Source organism: Microcebus murinus, chromosome 5 (genome assembly GCF_040939455.1).
Source record: "Microcebus murinus isolate Inina chromosome 5, M.murinus_Inina_mat1.0, whole genome shotgun sequence".
NCBI lineage: Eukaryota > Metazoa > Chordata > Mammalia > Primates > Cheirogaleidae > Microcebus > Microcebus murinus.
In genome coordinates this window covers 108,270,567-108,295,338 of record NC_134108.1, presented here as the reverse complement: position 1 = coordinate 108,295,338, position 24,772 = coordinate 108,270,567, and the positions used below count along the sequence as shown (strand labels likewise).

Here is a 24,772-nt window from a genome sequence, read left to right as displayed (position 1 = left end):
AATTGGCCAATTGATATATATATATAAAATTAGCCGGGCATGGTGGCGCATGCCTGTAGTCCCAGCTACTCAGGAGGCTGAGGCAGAAGGATCGCTGAACCCAGGAGTTTGAGGTTGCTGTGAGCTAGGCTGACGCCACGGCACTCACTCTAGCCTGGACAACAAAGGGAGACTCTGTCTCAAAAAAAAAAAAAAAAAAAGAGTGGGAACTATGATTTACTAATGTTTATTTATTTATTTATTTATTTATATTTTTAAATTCCATTCTTCTCATATTATCAAGCATATAAACAAATCACAAATGACATGAAATAGGAAAAACATAAGGATTTCCTTTGCATTTGGAAAACAGCTGAGAAACAGAAAATTTTTCTTAGAAATACAAAAAAATTTTTTTCATATAGCTAATATGCCCTCCCTTAGGCATTAAGACACATTTCTATTTGTAACCTTAATACAGACTATTTTTACTCTTCATAAAAATCAAGTCTCCCAGTAAAAACTGAGTATTTCACTACATTAATCTTTAAATTGCATGACTAAAAATGCAGTTATACACACCAATTGCTAACCTCTTAGAACATTCTGCACAATAGATTTTAATCACTGGAATGAATAATTGCTTTGAAAAACAGTACTGCCTCAACTGCAATATGATTTGGTAGTCAATATTCCTGTTTTACAATAGAGAATTCATGAGCAGAAACACTGGGCTCCTTATGGTTTCATCGATCAAGAGAACGTTTCTGAGCAGCTTCTGAGCAAACATTTCTTAACAGGTTGATCACAGATCTGGGGTCTTCACTCCTCATAATGGCACTGCCAGACACAATCATGTTAGCTCCTGCCTCTGCACACTTATGGACAGTGTCAGGACCTACTCCACCATCGACCTCTATATCCAAAGATGGGAACTGGGTCCTCAACCAGTGAACCTTTGGCATCATATCTTCCATGAATTTCTGCCCTCCAAACCCAGGTTCCACTGTCATAACCAAGGCCATATCTATTTGATTAGCCCATGGTGCCAAATACTCAACCGTAGTTCCTGGTTTGATGGCAAGGCCAACTTTCATTCCATTCTCCCGAATGTCTTTAATTAAAGCCCCTGGGTTCTCAGTCGCCTCAAGATGAAAGGTGTACTGATTGGCTCCTGCTACAGCCATTGGCTGTACCCACTGTTCCGGCCTGGCCACCATCATGTGCATGTCAAAGAAAGGGTCCTGGCCTAGCTGCTTTCGGAGGCTTTCTACCACAGGGTGACCAAAGGTGATGTTGGGAACAAAATGCCCGTCCATTACATCCAGGTGCAGATAATCCGCCCCAGAGTCTAGCATCCGGAGGCACTCGGCCCCTAAATTGGCCAGGTCGCTGTTGAGGATAGACGGGCCAATCTTGCAGCCCGACGCCATACTGCTGGTTCCTAAGAGCAGGTTACCTCACGAGTCCCACCGCAAGACGAAGGCGTCGCCCTGATTGGGCGCGCAGCTTTGGCCCCGCCCCTTCTCCTCTATTTATTTATTTTTGAGACAGAGTCTCACTTTGTTGCCCAGGCTAGAGTGAGTGCAGTGGCGTCAGCCTAGCTCACAGCAACCTCAAACTCTGGGGCTCAAGCGATCCTGCATCCTGCTGCCTCAGCTCCCGAGTAGCTGGGACTACAGGCATGCGCCACTATGCCCGGCTAATTTTTTCTATATATATTAGTTGGCCAATTAATTTCTATTTATAGTAGAGACAGGGTCTCGCTCTTGCTCAGGCTGGTCTGGAACTCCTGACTTCAAGCAATCCTCCTGCCTCGGCCTCCCAGAGTGCTAGGATTATATGCGTCAGCCACCACGCCCGGCCTACTAATGTTTAATATATGATTGACAGAGGCATATGTATATATTTATAAAGAAATGTGCATATATTGGGGGTGTACACTTAAATATTTTTTCCTGATAGGGAACATGTTTTTTGAAAGGCTTGGAGTTGGTATGATTAAACTCACGGGAGAAGTTTGGTTTAAGTGCTGAGGAAGCTCAGAGGAGGGGCCCAATCAGGGGTTCTAGAAGCTTCCTGAAGCCTGATCCAAAAACTGATAGATGAGTGGAAGTTTCACAGGTTAAAAAATAGGCAGGACGGGCTACCATGAAGGAAACAGCACGACTAAGGTGTGGAGGTTGGAAGTAGCCTGGCGTGTTCAAGGCGTGTAGCCCCAGAGGGGAGGAGGTCGTCTCAGGCATGAGTCAGTCCTGAGCCCTGCCCTGGAAGAGCTGAGCCTCCTCGGGTGGGTTGCTCAGACTCTCTGAACCTCTGTTTCCTCATTTTAAAATGGATTTGATGTTGGTACCGACCTGGTGGCGATGTTGTGCAGGTTCGGTGAGACGATGGGGGGAAAGCCTCACACGGTGACACTCAGTGACTGGCCCTCATGTGCCTCTTTTCAGGTCACTTCCCTTTAACTGTCTCCCTAGCACATCAGACCTGGACGTGTGACTGAGGTTCGAGTTTTGAATGAGTGCCTTCTTTATTTCATTTGATTCTCATGAGTCCGGTGAGGTAGGCAGGATAGAGAGTAACATCTCGATTTCATAGGTGGAGAAACTGAGGCCCAGGGGGGTGAAGTGACTTGCTCAGCGTCAGCCAGATAGTAAAGTTGAATCCAGATCTGTCTCCTGTCAGAGCTTTTCCTCCTGGCCCCTGCATATTTTATACAGTCCCAAGGATTAGACATGGACTTTGAATGAAACAGTCATGCTTTTTGTCTTTCTTCACATCCCTGGTCCATCTGATTTGCTATAATTAATCTTTCTAAAATACTACTTCTTCAGTTGTCACCTTTGCTCAAAATCATTCATTGGCTCCCTGCTGCCTAAGGATCAAGTTTAAATGTGTTTGGGTGGCATTCGAGGCTCTCCCTGATCTGGCCCCAACCTGCCTTTCTAACTGCTCACCCAGCCACACTCTCTGTCTTTACACCCCCTGTCCTGTCTTTGCTCAGGCTACTGCCTCCTGGAATGCCTTCCCTATTCCATGGAAAGCTATCCGGCTCTAAACAGCCCACCTCCGGGAGTCCGCAGTCCTCACCCGTCTCTGAGTGTGTAATAGTAATAGCATGCACTGACCACCTACTCTGCGTCAACCTGCTGCCTCCCGTTCTTGCTCCGCCCTTACATTAATATTTATGAGGCAGACATTAACACCCTGATGTTAAAAGTAAGGAAACTAGAAGCTGAGAGTCGGTCGACAAATGTTTCCTGGGCATCTACTGTGTGCCAAGCAACGTGCTGAATACTGGCCATGCAGCGGTGAACCAAATGATGCGGTCCCTGCCCTCCTGGAGCTTATATTCTTACGGAAAGACAATAGTAAAAACGTAATACCCAAATGCATTATAATGATCCCATCATTATTATTAATCTTGATAAATGCCAAGAAGAAGAGGAACCGGGAAGAAGAAGAGGAAGAAGAGGAACTGCATGAGCGTGACAGGTAGGATCCAGTCTGGATTTAGAGAACAGACAAGGCTGTCTGACGAGGGAAGTTTTAAACTGGGATGTGAAGGATTTCAAAGACTGGACAAGAGCGTGCTCCGGGCTCGGGACACAGCGCACGCGAGCCGTTTCCAGGCAGCAGTGCGCCCCTGGACCCGAGCGAGGGTGGCCCTGCCTCACCTGCACTTCACGGGGCTCCTGAGGGTCGGAAACTCCAGACGAGGACCTTCCTAAGAACCGGGGCTGGACACTGTCTCCCCAGGGGCCTGGGCGCCCCACTCGGCAGGACTGTGAACTTGAACATCCAGCTGCACACACTGCTCAGGCCCCGGCACGCTTCCCCACATTCGTCTTCCGTCCTCAAGTCACAGCTGCCTGCACCCAAATTTGAGGGAGGTGTGGGCTGCGCTGCAGCTGCCATCAGAGATGGAAATTGCTTCGAAGCGAAGGGAGTATTTGAACAGCAGAGCTCTGCAGTGAGAGAAAGGATAAACTAATTTCTCAGACTTTTCCTCTCAGGTTGCATGGAAGAGACAGATATTTAGCTAACAAGTGTCCATTTCTTGGGTCTCTGTTCCTGTTTTGGAGGTTCTCATACAGCAGCATGCTATTCGTAACAGCTGCACATGGCAGCCGAGGAACTTAGGACAATATGAATTGCTATTGCTGTCAAATGGGTATATATGTAAATCTCCACATAGCATGTGAAGTATGATGCAATTTTAAAAAATGTTTCCTCCCTTCCTTCTTTCTTTCTTAAATATATGTACCAGGAATGCTGTGTTGAGAAGCAATTCCTTTTTTTTTGAGACGTCTCCAACTGTCACCCCATCTAGAGTGCCGTGGCGTCAGCCTAGCTCACAGTGATCTCAAACTCCTGGGCTCAAGCGATCCTCCTGCCTCAGCCTCCCAAATAGCTGAGACTACAGGTGCTCACCACCGGACCCGGCTAATTTTTCTATTTTTAGTAGAGACGGGGGTCTCACTCTTGCTCAGGCTGGTCTGGAACTCCTGACCTCAAGCAATCCTCCTGCCTCGGCCTCCCAGAGTGCTAGGATTACAATCGTGAGCCACCGTGCCCAGCCTTGATAAAATTTTTTTTTTTTTTTTGAGACAGAGTCTCGCTTTGTTGTCCAGGCTAGAGTGAGTGCTGTGGCGTCAGCCTAGCTCACAGCAACCTCAAACTCCTGGGCTCGAGCGATCCTTCTGCCTCAGCCTCCCGAGTAGCTGGGATTACAGGCATGAGCCACCATGCCCGGCTAATTTTTTTTTTTTTTTATGTATATATCAGTTGGCCAATTAATTTCTTTCTATTTATAGTAGAGACGGGGTCTCGCTCTTGCTCAGGCTGGTTTTGAACTCCTGACCTTGAGCAATCCGCCCGCCTCGGCCTCCCAAGAGCTAGGATTACAGGCGTGAGCCACCGCGCCCGGCTTGATAAAATTTTTTTATGTTTATTAATTATAAGTTGTATTATAAAATTTTAGAAGAAAAATCCTTTTGAAACTTTTTGAAAACATATAACAATAATTTTAAAAATTTAAATATTTAGTCACTTTTGAGGAAGATGCATTACATTTTGTGCACTTTGAATACAGTTACATTTGTTTCAATCCCTTGAGAATTAGTATAGGCGGAGATCATGATAGAAACAGAAAGTACCAAAGTGGAGCTCAGAAAAGGGTGAAACAGGCCGGGCGCTGTGGCTCACGCCTGTAATCCTAGCTCTTGGGAGGACGAGGCGGGCGGATTGCTCAAGGTCGGGAGTTTGAAACCAGCCTGAGCAAGAGCGAGACCCCGTCTCTACTATAAATAGAAAGAAACTAATTGGCCAACTAATATATATAGAAAAAATTAGCCGGGCATGGTGGCGCATGCCTGTAGTCCCAGCTACTTGGGAGGCTGAGGCAGCAGGATCCCTTGAGCCCAGGAGTTTGAGGTTGCTGTGAGCGAGGCTGACGCCATGGCACTCACTCTAGCCTGGGCAACAAAGCAAGACTCTGTCTCAAAAAAAAAAAAAAAGAAAAGGGTGAAACAAACCTCCAGGTTTTGGTGAGGCTAGAATGACGAGTGTGTGGAGAGAACTTAGGGGCACTATAAACGACCAGATTTGGGTCAGGGGTGTGTTGAGGACTGGGAGTCAAGATTTCAGTTAAAATGAGAGTTCTGTTTAGGCATAAGATTTAGATCAGGAACACAGATAACCTCCAGTACCTTTTGATCTGATACCAGTACTCCAGGCTTTAAGAAAAACAGGCTTAAGGCTCTATAATTACACCTTGTTTGGTTTAAAAAGGACATTTCTCAGTTTCATCGTTGGCATTAGTTACCAGACTCAATTCTGTATGAATTTTAGCTGTTTTTAAAAATTAAATGTTGGGGCCGGGCGCGGTGGCTCACGCCTGTAATCCTAGCACTCTGGGAGGCCGAGGCGGGCGGATTGCTCGAGGTCAGGAGTTCAAAACCAGCCTGAGCAAGACCCCGTCTCTACCAAAATATAGAAAGAAATTAATTGACTAACTAAAAATATATATACAAAAAAAAAAAATTAGCCGGGCATGGTGGCGAATGCCTGTAGTCCCAGCTACTAGGGAGGCTGAGGCAGTAGGATCGCTGAGCCCAGGAGATTGAGGTTGCTGTGAGCCAGGCTGACGCCACGGCACTCACTCTAGCCTGGGCAAGAAAGTGAGACTCTGTCTCAAAAAAAAAAAAAAAAAAAAAAAAAAAAATTAAATGTTGGACGGCACAGTGGCTCACGCCAGTAATCCTAGCACTCTGGAAGGCCAAGGTGGGAGGATCGCTTGCGGTCAGGAGTTCGAGACCAGCCTGAGCAAGAGTGAGATCCCCGTTTCTACTAAAAATAGAAAAAAATTAGCTGAGCATGGTGGCTCGTGTTTGTAATCCCAGCTCCTTGGAGGCTGAGGCAGAAGGATCACTTGAGTCCAGGAGTTTGAGGTTGCTGTGAGCTAGGCTGACGCCATGGCACTCTAGCCTGAGCAACAGAGCATGACTCTGTCTTCAAAAAAAAAAAAAAAAAATTAAGTCTACTTTCAGAAGGCGAAGATTTGCTACCACTAACAATGCTAGCAACGCTTACATCGCCTATTACATGTCCAGTGCTCCTCAATTGGTCTTTGCAGCACACTGCCATGTCGGTGGCTCAGAGAAGTTTAGTAAGTTGCCCAAGATCACACAGCTGGTGCTTAGTGGAGCCATTCCACTGATCAAGCACCTTTTATGTGCCTGGAGTGTGTTTACTTGTGTTATTTCTAGTCCTTACAGAAACTTTGAAAGGCAGGTGGGCACATTTTTTTTTAAATTTTCTTTAGAGACAGGGTCTTGCTCTGTTGCCCAGGCTAGAGAGTACGGTGGAATCATCACAGCTCACTGCAGCCACGAACTCCTGGGCTCAAGCAATTCTCTTGCCTCAGCCTCCCTAGCAGCTGGGACTACAGGCATGTGCCACTGCACTCCATCGTGGGCACATTTTTTCACCTCTTGCATCTCCATTTTTCTAGCCTGTAAAGTGGTGACAATAATCATACCTGACTGTACGAAAGTAGCTGTGAGAGAGAAATGGGTTGATATGTGTGCGGTGCCTAGCACAGTGCCTGCGGGTAGCAGGGCAGCAGGCGCCGGCCGGCCGGCAGTAAATGCTGGCTCTGAGCTATGTGTTGCTTTAGCTTCATTTCCCAGATAAGGATGCGGAGGCCCAGCTCCCGCTGGACTCAACCTCAGGCCTCACTGGCTCGTTTTAAGTGGCACAGAGGTGAAAGGAGGGGACTTTGGAGAAAGTCTGAAGTGGTGGCTAAGGGCTGGCAGTTGCCGAGACAGACCCAGGTGTTCTGCTTCACCAAGTCCGGTGGCCTTGGGCAAGCTTTCCCTCTAGCCTGGGGGCTGTTGCTCTGAACATCAAAGCCTCAATCTGCCAGACGCCTTTGCATCTTGAAAGGGTCCAAGCAGGTGGGCTTATCAGAAACCCGGCACAGGGTGGGGTAGGGACTGGGGCTGCCTGAAGGTGTGTCCAGGTTCTTGCAAAATAGAAAACAGGTCTGAGCTTTGAAATGGCCGGTTTCTGTCGGCTTCAATTTGCTGCGGCTGTGTCGGTACATCTCTAGCCCCCGGCAGACTGTTCTATAAGGAAGTGTCTCTCAGTGAACCCTAGGACTCCAGTGCCAGGGTCCTCATCTTATTCTTGCTGGGCTCAGAGAGCTTGAGGCACCGTCCGGGTCTCCCAGGAGGGCAGTGAGCGAGTGGGACTCAGGCAGGCTGTCTGTGCCCAGAGCCCGCTGTGACCGCAGGGCCTCCTGGGCTGTTGGTGGTTTGGCTGCAGGAGTTGACATCAGAACCGTGTGGAGCTCACGGCCTGGGAGCATTGGCCGTAGGTGTGTGCAGAGAATGAAGCGAGGACATTGGGGCCTCCGCTCGCAAGTAGAATGTGACAACTGACGCTACTGGGGAGCTCCGAGGGTTTTGGTGGAATCGCTGTGAATCTGCGCCGGCCTCCAGTGCCCGGGAGTCCCTGGACGCAGCCCGCCCTCTGCTCCCGCGCCTGCACGTCCGTCCCTGCCTTCTGGAGCCACCCACCTGCACGGGCGGAAGCCGGCTCAGCCTCGGGCCAGTACCCCTGCGGGGCCCTCCCCGGGGGACAGCCAGGGCCCCGTTCTCTCAGGGAGGGGCGCCACCCTCCGCCTTCCCAAAGACACGGGAATGGGGAGCAGGTCTGTTCCTGCCGCTCACCGGACACCAGGGGAGAGGGACGGGCAGGGGCGGCTATGGCCATTGTGGCGCTGGGGCAGGGCTCCAGCGGCGGTTCACTAAGCCCCCACTGTGCGCTAGGCTCTTCCAGGCAGAGCAGGGAACAGAATGGAGCAAAGTCGGTGCTCTGAAGCACTGCTATCACGCGGTTTGTTAGAAAGTGACCCACACTGTGCAGCAAGTGAAGCAGGAGAGGAGGAAACAGGTGAAAATGCGAGTGAGGGAGTTGCTAGATAAATGGAGTGATCAGGGCAGGGCTCACGGAGAAGGTGACAATTGAATAAAGATGTGAAGAGATGAGGGGGCTCAGTGTTGGCAGAAGAGCATTCAGGCGGGTGGAGCAGCAAGTGCAAAGGCCCTGAGGCAAAGGGGCCAGTAGGCCATGCAGAGTGAGTGGGGGGAGGGGTACACAAGGTCAGAAAGGGTGCAACGGGGACAGCGATGACATTGGGTGTTGGGATAACTGGGGAACATCAGAGGGTTTGGGGCGGAGGCAGGACACGGCAAGGTTGTTTGTTTGTTTTTACTGGACTTGCAAGCTAACATGGCACGTTTTAACCAGACTGCTCTGGCTTTTGTGCGGAGAGCAGGCTGGGGGAGGGGGGGCAGTGGGGAGGCTGCTGCGGTCCTCCAGACAGGGCCGGGCCAGAGGCTGCTGGAAACAGCAGGCCACGCAGGCGCATCGGGTGGGGGTGTGAGGGCCGGATAACACCAAAGCTTCGCCCGAGCAGCTGGAGGGACGGCGACTCTGTCATCCGGGCCGAGGAGGCCTGTGGGCAGCTGGGGTGTAAGTCGTCTAGTGATGGGCGAGGTCGGTGTGAAGAGCCACCCATGTGCGGATGTCACATGGGCACTCGGACATAAGGAGACACAACCCCATGCAGCCCAGAACACTCAAAGCCAAATGCCTGGCCAAGTTGCCCAGGGAACAAGTGAAGTTGGGGACACTTGTAGGAGAGGAAGGGGCGCTATTCGTGATCGCACCAGCGCAGCGGCCAAGCAGGGCAGGCCTGGCCAGGCCCGAGTGTCTGCGATGGGCCAGGTTAGGTGAACCTCGTCACTGGCCTTAGTCCCCTGGAGGTCGCTGGGGACACAGACAGGAGCATCCTTGGAGGAGTGCGGGGTGGCGGGGAGCTCTCCTGGAGTGGGTTTGAGAGGACATGGGAGGAGGCCCCAGGCACTGGGCTACCAGGGGAGCAGAGAAGCAGAGGGTGGGAGCCAGAGAGGAGGGGTTTTGGTTTTGCTTTTGGTTTTTAAGCTGGCAGAGATAACAGAGGAACAGGAACAGGCGACAGATGGGTGTGGTGGCTGGCGTGGGGAGAGGTGGAGGGGAGTGAGCGGGAGAGAGGTGGGTCTGAGAACAGAGGGGCGGCGGGAATGCTGGGGGCTCAGGTATGACAAAGTGATGATAAAACCTAGTGGCACAGGGGAGGTGGAGGACAAGACCTGAGGACAAGAGGCTGCTGCTGTCCCAGAATCCCTGAGACTGGGCAATTTGTCATACAAAGAACAGAGATTTATTTCTCACAGTTCCTCGGGCTGCGAAGTCCAAGGTCGGGAGGGCAGCATCTGGCGAGGGTCTTCCCGCTGCAGCGTCCCAGGGCCGGAGGCTGAGGGCAAGAGAGCGCTCCAGGGAGCACGAGGCCAAACACACCCTTTTTGTCAGGAGCCCCTCCCGTGATAAGGCCACTGACTGCCCCCAGGCAGGGCCCTCATGACCTCTTAAAGGGGCTACTTCCCCACGCCACTGGGGAGGGTTCAGCTTGCACGCGGGGACTTTAAGGAGCATGCTCACAGCACGGGGGAGCCAAGGCCTGGGCTGCTGCCAGGTTCGCTTGGGTGTTGAAGTCACAGCGAATTAGGACGGGGTGTGCTGCAGTGAGCCGCACATGGAAGTCTTTAAAGGGTGGTGTAGCCCCAAGATGAGGGGTTAAAAACTGAGGTCCTTCTTAGGGGTGGGAGGGATGATGGTCTGGAAGCATCTACCCATCCCCTAGTATGTTTCATTCTTCCTTATAATAAAACCCCTGGGGCTGGGTGTGGTGGCGCTCGCCTGTAATCCTAGCACTCTGGGAGGCCCAGGCGGGAGGATCACTTGAGCCCAGGAGTTTGAGGTTGCCGTGAGCTATGTTGACACCACTGCACTCTAGCCTGGGTGACAGAGCGAGATTCTGCCTCGAAAATAAATAAATAAATAAATAACCCCCTGATTTACAGCTGAGCATATGGACACCCAGAAACAGACATTTCTCAGCTTTGTTCCAGCCATGTGGTCATGGCCAAATTCTGGCTATCGGGATGTATGTGGAAGTGTGCATGTCACTTCCAACAAGAAGTGACCTTTACAGAAGGGCTGTGTCCTCCTTGGTTATTTTTTCCTCCCCATGGGCTGGCAAGAGGACCTCATGGCTCGAGCTCTCGCAGCCATCTTGTACCCTCAGGTGGCCTTGGGAGCAGGAGCTGAGACTGTGGAGCAACCGGACAGAAGGAGCCTTGATTTGAGAGGGAAGGAAAAAAGAAAACAAGCCCATCTTGAGTCATTGTTATGTGGAGATTTTCTGCTACTTGTAATCAAGCCTAATCTTTTTTTTTTAAAGACAGAGTCCCACTCTGTCACCCCACGGCTACAGTGCAGTGATGCCATCATAGCTCACTGCAACCTCAAACTCCTGGGCTCAAGTGATCTTCTTGCCTCAGCCTCCCAAGTAGCTGGGACTACAGACATGCGCCACCATGCCCGGCTAATTTTTTTATTTTTTGTAGAGATGGGGTCTCCCTCTTGCCCAGGCTGGTCTTGAACTCCTGACTTCAAGCAATCCTCCCGCCTTGGCCTCCCAGAGTGCTAGGATTATAGGCGTGAGCCACCCTGCCTGGCCTCAAATCTTAATGACTGCAACTAGAAAGTTATGTTTGGGTCATGCTCAAGATGACATTTAATGCCAGTGGTGGGCGCTAAGAAGACTTTGAAAGTTGTTGAGCAGCGTGTGAGCTGACGGGAACTGTGTACTCAGAAAGGCTGTTGAGAATAAATGAAAAACGAGGAGGAGAGTTATAATAACATTTAGATACCCCGAGGGCACAGATCAGTGATGGCATTTGAAGAACTGGGTCCAGAAGTTAAGATTTAGGAAGGTTTTGAGGTCAGTATTAGGTTTGACAAGCAATTCAGGAACTTAATTATGGTTAGAGTTGGGTTGGGGTGAGGTTTGGGCTGAGAGCTGGATTTCAAGTCAGGAAAAGGACAACTCTAATGGCAGGGTTGGATGTCACTGGAGGTATCTGGCATTTAAGGGTCTGGGACATGCCTGGCACTGGGATTAGTGTTTGATTCAGGGCTCTTAGGTGGGGCATTTGGAAATATGTGGGGTGTCCTGAGTTGTTGCAGTCACTGGGGGTTGCTCTTGATGCTTAGGGGCAGGGGCTAGAGAAGCTAGGTACCCTGTAATGTGGGGACAGGCACGTGGTCCTGCCCCAAGTGCCCGAGCACCCCTGGGAAGCACCGAGGCAAAGCGGCACACGGTGGGGGAGAGAAGCGGGGCAGTATTAGGTTTGATCTCCGCTCTGCTGCTCTCTTCCCGGGATGGATGGCGTCCTCAGCTTCCCGTCTGTACAATGAGACGATGAGAGAGGCCCCGTAGGATGGTGAGGAGACTGGCAATGAAGTCTGCAGATGGCCTGACACAGGGCTGGCCCAGCGGGCTGCACCTGGGAGCGACAGATACCCTTAGAGCCCTGGGCCAGGTTCAAGAGCAAACTGGGTGAAACGGAAGTTAGGTCTGGGTTTGGGTTAGTTTAGGGCAGCTGTGCCCAGCCATGGTTGTGCTTTGCAATCACTCGGGGAGCTTTAAAAATGCTGATGTTTGGTCTCACCTCTCAGAAATTCTGATTTATTTAGTATGGAGTGGGGCTCGGGCACGGGGAGTCTGAGGGGCGTGAAACTCTCACTCTTTCAGTTGCCCTCTCAGCAAAGCAGTGGTCCTCAGAGTGGGGCTTCCAGACCAGCAGCATCAGTGTCATTTGGGAACATGGTAGAAATGCAAATTATCTGTGCTATATCAAAGGCAAGGGAAAAAAGGGGAAAAAAAAGAAATTAAAATTATCAGGCTTTTAGGGGGGGCCCAGTGTCGTGGCTCATGGGGGCAGGGGGGGTGCGATGCACTCTCAGGTTTGAGAACCACTGCAGGACAGCGCTGTCTGTAAAGACAGATCATGCGCACCCTTGGGGCGTTCTCCAGACCGCTCGGCCGTGGAGGGACAGCTCCGTGAGGGCGGGGGCTTCGTCCGTCCTGCTTACCGCTGTACTTCCAGGGCCCAGCACCTGCCTGTCCCGAGTGACTGAGTGTTGAGAGAGAGAGAATGAAAAGGAGGGAGAGACAGAGACAGGGTGTGGAGGGAACTTCGTGGGTACTGAAAACTGAGAGGGGAGACCCTGCCTTTCCCATCTCTGTCTGGTCTCACGGAATGTGAGTCTAAGTGTTTCCGGCTTTTCGAGACCCAGCTTTCTGGCACGCATGGTCTCGTGAAGGCTTGGCCTTCCCCTGGAGCTCAGCGGGAGAGACGGGGACTTCTCCCCGCCTCTGGTGGCACATCACCCCCTGCCACCTGTTCAAAGTCTGTTCGTGGGTCTCCGGTGTGGAGCAAATGCAGCTGTGGGCACACTTCTTGACAAGCAATTTACAAGATTTTTTTTTATTTCTTATTTTGAAACAATTTCAAATTTACACACAAGTTACAAGGATAGTATAAAGAACTCTGCACTTTACCCCATTCAAGTTTTGCTAACTGTACCCATATGTCTTTTTTAATTTTAAAATTTATTATTATGTTTTTAAGAGACGGGGTCTCGTTCTGTTGCCTAGGCTGGAGCACGGTGGTGTCCTCATAGCTCACTGCAGCCTCCAACTCCTGGGCTCAAGTGATCCTTCCACCTTGGACTCCTGTGTAGCTGGGACTACTGGCATGTGCCACCATGCCTGACCAATTTAAACATTTTTTTAGAGATTTTTTTAGAGATAAGGGTCTCACTATTTTGTCCAGGCTGGTCTCAAACTTCTGGCCTCAAGTGATCCTCCTGCCTTGGCCTCCCAAAGCACTGGGATTACAGGTGTGAGACACTGTGCCTGGCTGCTGTGATGTCTTTCTATAGGTGCAGGCTCCCGCTGTGCATTGCAATGTCTCTCTCGTCTTCTTCAACCTCTGGGCACTGCCAAGGGCAGTGCTGCTACGCGCGATCTTCACCCGTGGGTAAGCACGGTGATTTGTGAGTTGCCAGCGAGCTCCGTGGAGCAAGCCACTCCCTGGACGGTAAGAAGCCACTTACCGGACATCGTCCGAGCTGAATCCCCAGCGGCCCTGGGGCGAGCAGACTATGCGCCCGACCTCCAGCTGGGCAGGGCTCCGCCCTCGGCAGGACACAAGCCCAGCGCAAACCAGGGCAGGCTCAAAAGAAAACTGGCCCCTAACTGGGACGCCTACGAGCACTGTCACGTCAGGCGTGGCTGCACCAGGGGCTCAGAGACGTCCTCGGTCTCTCACCATCTCTGCTTTCCTCCGCGTTGGCGGGAAAGGTGCCCAGGCACCTTCTAGGTCGTATTTCACAATCCCGCCAAGAGGGGCCTGACCGCGCCGCTCGGGTCACTTGCAGACCCCGGACTGGTCAGTTTACGCGCAACAGGATGGCGTCCCCTGATTGGCCAGCTCAGCCAAGTGCCCGCCCCTGGGCGGGGCTCCCCTTGATTGATAGCCCCACCCTAGGGACGGAGATCATCCTTCAAAGAAAAAGAGGGGTTCTCCCGCAGACTGGCGAGTCTCCGCCTGCGGAGCGGCAGTGGGAGGTGGCGGCCGTCACTGTCCCGAGGGTCCGGGCCCGGTCTGAGCGCTTTGCCTGTGCTGGCTCGTGTCGCTCAGCAGACGCAGCGATAGATGCTACCGCGCTGTCACGTCTGCTTCGCAGTCCAGGAAACTTCGTAGAAAGGTGTAGCCCGGCCTGCTCTGCTGCAGGCTGAGGCCGCTGAGGCAGAGGCCCCCCCGGGGCAGGTGTGATGGCAGGTGTGATGGCAGGTGTGATGGCAGGTGTGATGGCAGGTGTGATGGCAGGTAGTGAGCCCCGCAATAATCCCTCCCGGGCCTTACAAAGTCCCTAGACTGGTGCATCGGAATCCCCGGGGGGAGTGCAGGCACCTGCAGTCGTCAAGGACCCCCAGGTGAATTCAGTGTCCAGCCAGAGCGGGAACTCCTGGTTTGGAGGCCTCGCAGCTTTAGTGGGAATACCTGGGTTAGAGCCACCTGGGTTTGAGCCCTGGCTTGGCCATTTCAAGCTGTGTGACTTTGCGCCAGTCACTTAACTTCTCTGAGCCCCACTTCCTCATCTGGGGAGAAGGCGTCCGTCCCTCCACCTGGCAGGGGTCGCGAGCCCAGCCAGGCACCGTCAGTGTCTGCAAGGCCCCCGCGCGAGCTGGCCACAGCTCGGTCCTTGCTGCTGAGCAGGGCAGAACCCGGCGCCGCCGCCTCGGCCCGCGGGATGGGCGGCGTGGTCTGGACGCCCGGGCCGAGGCCTCCGGCGCGGCGAGCCGGGGCTCGGGAGGGGCGGGGCGGGCGCCTAGGAGCGCGCTGACTCGGCCTCGCCGCCAGGTGGCGACACGGACCCAGCCACGGGGCAGGCACCGGCTGGAGGGGAGGACGGCGGGGCAGCGAAGATGTCGAGGACTTCTTTTCCCGCGGGCTAGCCGCACGCTTGTGCCTGACTTCCTTCCACTTACATTTTCTTAGTGCCAGTGTCCCGTGGTAGCGCCTTTACCCTCCTTCAAGGGCGCAGAAGCGGAGGTGGCGCCGGTAACCGGCAACTAGGACGCGAACCCCAGATTCGTGTCTGAACCCCTGAGTCGCCAAGGTCGGAGCTGCACGGGCCTTTGCAATGCGCTGGGTCCTGTGACTGCCAGACCTGTCTGATGATGAAGATCATCTGAGGCTTTTTTTTTTTTTTAAATCAATTTCCTGGGCCCCAGGCCAGCCACTGAATTAAAATCTCCCAGGAAAAGGGGCTGGGAATGTGTGTGGTTAACAAGAACACCTGTTTTAGAAATATGAATCTGTTTCCAGAGAGGGAAGGTGACCTCTCCTAGGTCACACAGCGAATCCCCTCCAAGCTCCCCCTACTCTGGTCCAGAAGCCAGGCCACTGCCCCAGACGTGGAGGGAGGCCGTCTACCCAGCCATCCAGCAATTCTACTTCTGGGTGTGTGTCAAGAACGCAGAGCGGGGTCTGGAAGCGGGGTCGTGCACCCATGTTGATAGCAGCACCAGTCACAGCAGCTCGAGTGCGGAAGCCACACGAGGACCCAGCGACAGATGGGTGGATAAGTAAGCAAAGTGGCGTTGGCACACCGTGGACTATTATTCAGCCTTAAAAGGGAAGGAAATTCTGACACAGGGTGCAATTTGGGTGCACCTGGAAGACGTCACGCTAAGTGAAACACGCCAGTCACAAAAGACAACTGCCGCGTGATGCCACTTAGGTGGGTGCTGGGAGCAGTCAGATTCCCAGAGGCAGAAGGTGGAAGGGCGATTGGCAGCCCGGCGGGGGCAGCAGGGAGTTAGTGTTCAATGGCGCAGCTTCAGTTTTGCAAGAAGAAAAGGGTTCTGGAGACCTGTGGTGGCGATGGTTGCACAACAGTGTGAATGTACTTAATGACACGGAACTGTACACTTCACAGTGATTAGGTGGTAAATTTTATGTTATGTGTTGTTTACTACAATAAAAAACAAAAGACCATCGGTGCCCAGCCCTGGGGAGTGATAGCAGTAAGGAATGACGAGGTATGATTTTCTTCATCTTATGAATGATTGTGGGAATAGATATTGAATGGACTTTGATGAATGTCGCCCTCATCCCCCCACAAAGGATTGTACTAATGATGTATGGGCATACCTTTTTCCCAATAATTTCACCGACTTTGAGTTTTGTTATTTAACTTTTAAAAAAATTTCATGGGTGAGAGATAGTTCTTTATTATTGTTTAAATTTACCAGCCAGGCATGGTAAGGCCGAGGCGGGTGGATTGCTTGAGGTCAGGAGTTCAAAACCAGCCTGAGCAAGAGTGAGACCCCGTCTCTACTAAAAATAGAAAGAAATTAAATGGCCAACAAATATGTATATATAATTAGCCGGGCATGGTGGCACATTCCTGTAGTCCCGGCTACTCGGGAGGCTGAGGCAGGAGGATTGCTTGAGCCTAGGAGTTTGAGGTTGCTGTGAGCTAGGCTGATGCCACTGCACTCACTCTAGCCTGGGCAACAGAATGAGACTCTTGTCTCAAAAAAAAAAAAAAAAAAAAAAGTTGAAGGTACATAATTTACTAATGTCATTGATGGCCTCAGAATGATTTTCCTGAATATGTCAACATCCAATTTATGACACTAAATAAAACACATCTGGCCAGGTGCAGTGCCTCCCACTTACAATCCTAGCACTCTGAGAGGCCGAGGTGGGAGGACTGTTTGAAGCCAGGAATTCAAGACCAGCCTGAGCAAGACTAAGACCCCGTCTCTACAAAAATATTAAATAAAATTAAAACTAATTCATGTTTATTGTTAAAGTAAACCAACAAAACTACTAGTTCTATTATGGGAGTAAATGATTTTTGCCTTGACTGTTGCTCCTTTTTCAGTCTGAGATCGTGCCAGGTTCTCAAAAGAAGTCCCTCAAGGCAGAGCGGTGCTGCTGGGGACCATATAGGCTTGTGCCGTTTCACTGTGGCACCTGCTGGCCCTCCCTTGCAGGGACCGGTATTAAGTGACTCCTGGGTCACTCCCCTTGGGAGGGGACAAAAATGGTGGGGCAGAGGCTAGGCAGACCCCCATCCTGTAATCCAGTCCAGGTCGCAGCCGTCTGTTCTCCCCCTGAGGAAGGCCGGCTCTCCCTGCAGGAAAGAGGCTGCCTCGGTGGGCAAGGAGGAGGAGGAGGAGGAGGAGGAGGAGGAGGAGAGGTTTCTCGGGGAGTCGGGACTGGCACGGGGGTGCAGCGCAGCTTTTGGTGTGAGGGAAGAGACAGGAGAGGGCCGTGGTTTCCTAGCGTGGCCCTGAGCTGTGCACGTGAGTCCCTTTAAAGCCCTTTGAAAGACGTGACTAAAGAATGAAATGGCTTTTTAATTACTTTAGGCTGCTGCGTTGTGTTTCTTGAATCGGATGCTGTTCTGAGACTGGATCGCACGGGACAGAGCTTTATTAGGGTCACACCCTTATTAATGACGACTCGGCACGGGGCTTACCAACCTCCAACACCTCAGCGTCCTGGCTCCGAGACAGCCCGGCCACCCACGGCCACGGCCGCGGCCACACCCTGGACCCTGTCATCACCCGAAACTGCTCCACCTCCGCAATTACAATTCAGACACGCTCCGTGACGACACCCTCCGCCACCACGCCTCTCCTTTGACCCACTGCGCCTGCCAGCCCACCGAGCCCAGTTCTGCCCAAGCGTCCCTTCCCTCTCCTCTTGCTAATGGCACCCACGTTTCCTTTGAGGAAAATTCCTTTTCCGTCACAGGGATCATACGGTTCAGATGAGGCTGGCCCCACTGTCCCCAGTCCGGGGGCAGACCGTGACCCGCTTCTGGGCAGTCATCGCACTTTGGGGCTCCGGCCACAGCAGCAGAGCAGGGGCGGGCATGTGGCCCCGCCAGGCCGGGAGAGCAAGGCCCGGGACTGTGGCTAAGACTCCAGAGAAGGGGACCTTTCTTTCTGCCCAGGTGGCTCCGGACAGCCTGGACTGGCTGGGGGCCACCCTGGCTGGAAAGCCCGCGGGATAATGAGAAAATTGAGTGAAGAGATAAAGAGGGGAATTCCTGAAAACCTTGTTGGAGCATTTGGAGCCAGCCGTTCCTGAAACTATCCTGGAATTTTCAGACGCTGTATGAGACTCAATATGCGAGATCTGTGAGTCAGAATGGGTGTTTTTACCGCTTGTGACAGACCCGACTATTCCAGTGTCCCTCCAGCAGGCTCTAGATCAGGGGTCCCTAAAAGTGTTTGCTCGTCTGAATCACACGGGAAGAGTTTTTTCTCTTAAAACCTTGATGTGGGCCGGGCGCGGTGGCTCCCGCCTGTAATCCCAGCACTTTGGGACGCCGAGGCGGCCGGATTGCTTGAGGCCAGGAATTTGAGACCAGCCTGAGCAAGAGCGAGACCCTGTCTCTACTATAAATAGAAAGAAATTAACTGGCCAACTAATATATATAGAAAAAATTAGCCGGGCATGGTGGCACATGCCTGTAGTCCCAGCTACTCGGGAGGCTGAGGCAGGAGGATCACTTGAGCCCAGGAGATTGAGGTTGCTGTGAGCGAGGCTGATTCCATGGCACTCACTCTAGCCTGGGCAACACAGTGAGACTCTGTCTCAAAAAACAAACAAACAAACAAAAACCTTGACGTGAAGTACAACACACAGCAACGTGCATGACACACACACGCACAAGTTAGGGCATTATGATAAAGCCAACACGCACGTGGCCTTGTCAGCTCTCGAAGCAGAACATTGTCCAATCCCAAAGCCCCACCCTCCTCCTCAGCTTCAGGGGGACCCACCGCCCGGACCTCCACAGGCATCTGTTAGCTTCCGCTTGCCTTGGTAATCGTCAGCCTAAGAAGCTTCCCGGAACACCGTGCTTTCGTTTGCCTGTTTTGGAGCGTTGTATCAGTTAACAATGAGTGCATCAATCTTTTTTTTTTTTTTTTTTTTTTGAGACAGAGTCTCACTTTGTTGCCCAGGCTAGAGTGAGTGCCCTGGCGTCAGCCTAGCTCACAGCAACCTCAAACTCCTGGGCTCAAGCGATCCTCCTGCCTCGGCCTCCCAAGTAGCTGGGACTACAGGCATGCGCCGCCATGCCCGGCTAATTTTTTCTATATATATTAGTTGGCCAATTAATTTCTTTCTATTTATAGTAGAGATGGGGTCTCGCTCTTGCTCAGGCTGGTTTCGAACTCCTGACCTTGAGCAATCCGCCTGCCTCGGCCTCTGTGCTAGGATTACAGGCGTGAGCCACCGCGCCCGGCCTGAGTGCATCAATCTTAAGGAAGTCAAATTGGTCAGCTTTCCTCGCAAGGTCAGTGCTACTGGGTGGAGAAGAGAAACCTCCCACCACCCTGCGGCTTTCTTAGGACCTAAGTTTTTCTTTCACTCTCGATTACTTTTTATAAGCTAAAGCGTTCTACTCTTCATACTTAGAACTACAGCCCACTCGGAATTTCTCTGTTGCTGGTGTGAGGGAAGAATCAGGTTTCATTTCTCCCATTGGAACCCTCAACCTGTTTACTAGAAAGCTCTTCTTTCCTTGTGCTCTTCGGGGCCAGGTAGATCACAGCCCCTACAGCTGCATCAGCTTGTTCTAGTCTCTCTAGTCAGCTTTTGGCCTGTCTACCCTGGCACAAGTGCCCCCAGTATGTCCCATCCCTCCAGCCTCTCGGGGCTCCCTCCGCCACTCATCGTCTGTTTCAGCCCCTTCAGCCCCTCCCCCTCCCAGCCAGCCCAACCTGTAAGCCTGTGACCACTCTCCGGTCCCTTTGTCTTAGAATAACCCCCCAGTCTCCTACATGTCCTGCCACGGCCTTTTTCTCCTGTTCACAGCTACACTTTTAAAGGATTGTCTACACCTGTGAGTTCAAATTTTTATGCTTGCATACCCCTTTAAATAATGCGAGACCATGCAGCCCCTCACACATTTTATTCTTGTTTATTTATTTTATTTTATTTTATTTTATTTTATTTTATTTTATTTTTTTGAGACAGAGTCTCACTCTGTTGCCTGGGCTAGAGTGCTATGGTGTCAGCCTAGCTCACAGCAACCTCAAACTCTTGGGCTCAAGCAATCCTCCTGCCTCAGCCTCCCAAGTAGCTGGGACTACAGGCATGTACCACCATGACCGGCTAATTTTTTTCAGTTGTTCAGCTAATTTCTTTCTATTTTTTTAGTAGAGACAGGAATCTTACTCTTGCTCAGGCTGGTCTTGAACTCCCAACCTCAAGCGATTCTCCCACCTCAGCCTCCCAGAGTGCTAGGATTACAGACGTGAGCCCCCACGCCCGGCCCCCTCACACATTTTAAAGCTGACATCTAGTTCAAACTATCCTTTCCTACCCCTGCCCCTCTGGTCTACCGGGCAGTCTCTCTTCTTCACCGCCTCACACCTCCTGCCTCTGCAAAAGAGCTTCTGATGGCTGCATGCCGCCAAAGCCACCCCTCGAGGTCCCGATGTCTCCGTGCCACTCAATTGCAGGGACGCTTTCAGGCTTTGCCCGACCTGCCTGCTGTCTCCGCAGCATTTGAGGCCTTGGTGCTCCCTCCTTCTCGGTGGCCTCTCCCTGGGTGCCCTGACGTCATGCTCTCTTGGGCGCCCCCTCTCTGACACACCACCTAGGGACTGTGATAGTGATCGGGAGTACCTGAGACGAAGGTGCCCAGCCACACGCTGCTGCTCCACCCTCCTCCTCCTCCGAGTGCCAATCCCACTCCCAGACCTGCTGCTCACACCCCCACGCACAATGGAAACAATAATGTTGATCATTGTAACAATGTAAGCATGCTGAAAGGAAAAAGGAGGACAATGAAAATCTCCTGAAATTCTCCCACCCTGAGAAAACCCACCCTTACAACGTTGGTGCCCATCCCTCCCTTTGCCTCTGAGCATTTATTTATACACAGCAGCACCATTTACAAAAAAAGTTATCAGAGACACCTTTTCTCTTAAAATTTTCACTTATTTATTTATTTGACTTCCCTTCCCCAGAAAACTAATGTTTTTTATTTTGTTTTGTTTTGTTTTCTGAGACAGGGTCTTACTCTGTCACCCAGGCTAGAGTACAGTGATGTCATCACAGCTCACTGCAGCCTCAAACTCCTGGGCTCAAGGGATCCTCCTGCCTTGGCCTCCCACAGTGCTAAGAACTAATGTTAACACTCAAGTGTGGGGCCTTCCAGACTTACTACTTATTGATGGAGTCACATGCAAAAACACTGGTGTGCATGTAGGATTATTTTTACCACTGTTTTTTTTTTTTTGAGACAGTCTCTCACTCTGTTGCCCAGGCTAGAGTGCTGTGGCGTCAGCCTCGCTCACAGCAACCTCAAACTCCTGGGCTCAAGCAATCCTTCTGCCTCAGCCTCCAGAGTAGCTGGGACTACAGGCATGCGCCACCATGCCTGGCTAATTTTTTCTATATATATTAGTTGGCCAATTAAATTCCTTCTATTTTTAGTAGAGACGGGGTCTCACTCTTGCTCAGGCTGGTTTCTAACTCCTGACCTTGAGCAATCCTCCTGCCTTGGCTTCGCAGAGTGCTAGGATTACAGGTGTGAGCCACCTCGCCCAGCCCTTTACCACAGTTTTTATATAAGATTGTGACCAAGTTATATAGGCGATTTAACTTAACGCTTGACATTAATTAGTATGGCTCTAGTTCATACTTTTTAATGGACATGTCATATTCCATGCCATGGGTGCACCCCCGTCCATTTACGATCGCTTTGCACTTTGGTTTGGCTTGGTTTTCACCACTATGACTAATGCTGCAGTAAATATTCTTGAACATATCCCTTCTCATGTGCTCTTGGTTTTATTTTTATGGGGGTTGATTCCCAAATGTGAACTACTGGGTTAAAGGGTGTGTATGTTTTAATTTCATTAGATATTTCCAGATCATTTCTTTTTTTTGAGACAGTCTCATTTTGTTGCCCAGGCTAGAGTGAGTGCCATGCAGTCAGCCTAGCTCACAGCAACCTCAAACTCCTGGGCTCAAGCAATCCTCCTGCCTCAGCCTCCAGAGGAGCTGGGACTACAGGCATGCGCCACCATGCCCAGCTAGTTTTTTTTTCTATATATATTAGTTGGCCAATTAATTTCTTTCTATTTATAGTAGAGATGGGGTCTCGCTCTTGCTCAGGCTGGTTTCGAACTCTTGACCTCGAGCAATCCGCCCGCCTTGGCCTCCCAGAGTGCTAGGGTTACAGGTGCAAGCCACCGCGCCTGGCCATTTCAGATCATTTTCCAAAAAGGCTGTCATGAAACACATTTTTACATGAGAATGACATCATTTTCCCCACATCCCCACAAGCAATAGATATCATTTGTGGGGGTTTTTGTTTCTTTTTTGAGACAGAGTCTCACTCTGTCACTAGGGCTAGAGTGCAGTGGCATCATCACAGCTCACAGCAGCCTCAAACTCCTGAGCTCAAGCGATCCTTCTGCCTCAGCTTCCTGAGTAGCTGGGACTACAGGCATGCGCCACCATGCCCGGCTAATTTTTCTATTTTTTGTAGAGACTGGGTCTCACTCTTGCTCAGGCTGGTCTCAAACTCCTGGCCTCAAGTGATCCTCTTGCCTCGGCCTCCCAGAGTGCTAGGATTATAGGCATGGGCTATCGCGCCTGGCTGTGTTTGCATTTTTTGTTGATCTGTGAGAATTTAGTAATAGCACACTATTACTTTAATTTACATTTCCCTGACAACTAGTGAGTCTAAACGTCTTTTCATTAGCTTAATAGACACATGGATTTGCTCTTCTGTGAACTATTTCTATCCTTTTCCTTTTCTCCAGTGGATTATTCGTCTTTTTCTTGCCTGTTTGTGGGAGCTGTCTGTATTCACATAATATATAGTAGATGTGACCTGGTCCGTCATGTGGATTGCAAATGGTTTCCCATTCCATTAATTCCCTTTGCCTTTGGGTAAGGTATCTTCTGCCATGTACAATTTTAAATTCGTGTGTAATTAAACGTGTCTGCCTTTTTATCATAGCTCTGGCTTTCAGGTCTTGGTTTGAAAGGTCTTTCAGAATATATACTTTATATGTTGTGTTTTTTTTGAGACAGAGTCTGGCTTTCTTGCCTAGGCTAGAATGAGTGCCGTGGTGTCAGCCTAGCTCACAGCAACCTCAAACTCCTGGGCTCAAGCGATCCTCCTGCCTCAGCCTCCCGAGTAGCTGGGACTACAGGCATGCGCCACCATGCCCGGGTGATTTTTATATTATATATATTAGTTGGCCAATTAATTTCTTTCTATTTTTATGGTAGAGACAGGGTCTTGCTCAGGCTGGTTTCGAACTCCTGACCTTGAGCAATCCGCCCGCCTCGGCCTCCCAGGGTGCTAGGATTACAGGCGTGAGCCACTGAGCCCGGCCACTTTATATGTTTTGAGTATTGTTTTTACATTTATGTGTTTAAACCATCTGAAATTTATTTTCATATAGTTTTGGCAAGAAGTAGAAGTTCTACCTCATTTTCTTCCAGCCAGTCGGGTCAGCATCACCTATTAAACAAAGCCCCATCCTCTTCTGGCCACACTGCAAGTCCACCATTGTTATGTATGAACATCAACTCTGTTGGCGTCTCTTCCCGTATTGTCTTCTGTTTCACTGACATTTTTGTCATTTTCTTGATAATTCTTAGGTAGTGGCAGGAAATGTCAGTGTCTCCTGGGCCAGACGGTAATCTGGCGGCGTGAGGCAGCCCCGGCCAGGCCCCTGCGTCAGGGAGCTTCTGCACCGATGTCCCCACTCGGCACTGCGCCCGCCGCTCCCTGCGCGGGCCTGCCTGGCTGGTCTCCACCGCGCCCGGACAGCAGGCTAATCCCCTTACTCTCTTTAGCCCTGTTTACCGCGCTCAGCCTGCAGCCGGCTCTAATCCCCATCTGGCCTGCGTCCCTTCTCCAGCCCCTCCCCGGCCAGGCCCTCCACCCGGCCCTCTGCAACTCCGGCCTGCCAGGGGTCCTCTTTAACACCCCCTCGCCTCTCGCTCTGGGGGACACTGCCACTCGCCCAGGACACACTCCCCACCATCGCTCAAGCGCCGGCCCTGCTCTCTCCCTCTCTCCCCTGCCACTGGGCCACGGCCCTGCTCTCTCCCTCTCTCCCCTGCCACTGGGCCACGGCCCTGTTCTCTCCCTGCCACTGGGCCACGGCCCTGCTCTCTCCCTCTCTCTCCCTGCCACTGGGGATCGCCCTGTTCTCTCCCTCTCTCCCCCTGCCACTGGGCCATCGCCATGTTCTCTCCCTCTCTCCCCCTGCCACTGGGCCAGCAGGTGGGGTGGGTGCCGCTCTTGCTCCACTCCCCCTACCCCCACTCCCAGCGCTGTTGGCAATGCCATGGCTGCAGACACTGGACAGCCTTGTGGGGACTCCTCATTCCTTGAAGAGTTTAGCTGCGCACTCCCCGTCCTCCCCTCTGACACGCTCCTCCCCTCTGACACGCTCCTGCCCTCTGACACGCTCCTGCCCTCTGACACGCTCCTCCCCTCTGACACGCTCCTCCCCTCTGACACGCTCCTGCCCTCTGACACGCTCCTCCCCTCTGACACGCTCCTCCCCTCTGACACGCTCCTCCCCTCTGACACGCTCCTGCCCTCTGACACGCTCCTCCCCTCTGACACGCTCCTCCCCTCTGACACCCTCCTCCCCTCTGACACGCTCCTCCCCTCTGACACGCTCCTGCCCTCTGACACGCTCCTCCCCTCTGACACACTCCTCCCCTCTGACACGCTCCTCCCCTCTGAC

The 24,772-nt window shown here is 51.7% G+C and overlaps 1 protein-coding gene across 1 annotated transcript; it reads right to left on the bottom strand.

Moving 5' to 3' along the window:
- Positions 1-312: 312 nt before the first annotated feature.
- LOC142870986 (ribulose-phosphate 3-epimerase-like) lies at positions 313-1,472 on the bottom strand. The gene has a single exon (XM_076003410.1). It carries the CDS (start codon positions 1,410-1,412, stop codon positions 726-728), a length of 687 nt encoding a protein of 228 aa, XP_075859525.1. The 5' UTR covers positions 1,413-1,472; the 3' UTR covers positions 313-725.
- Positions 1,473-24,772: the final 23,300 nt, after the last annotated feature.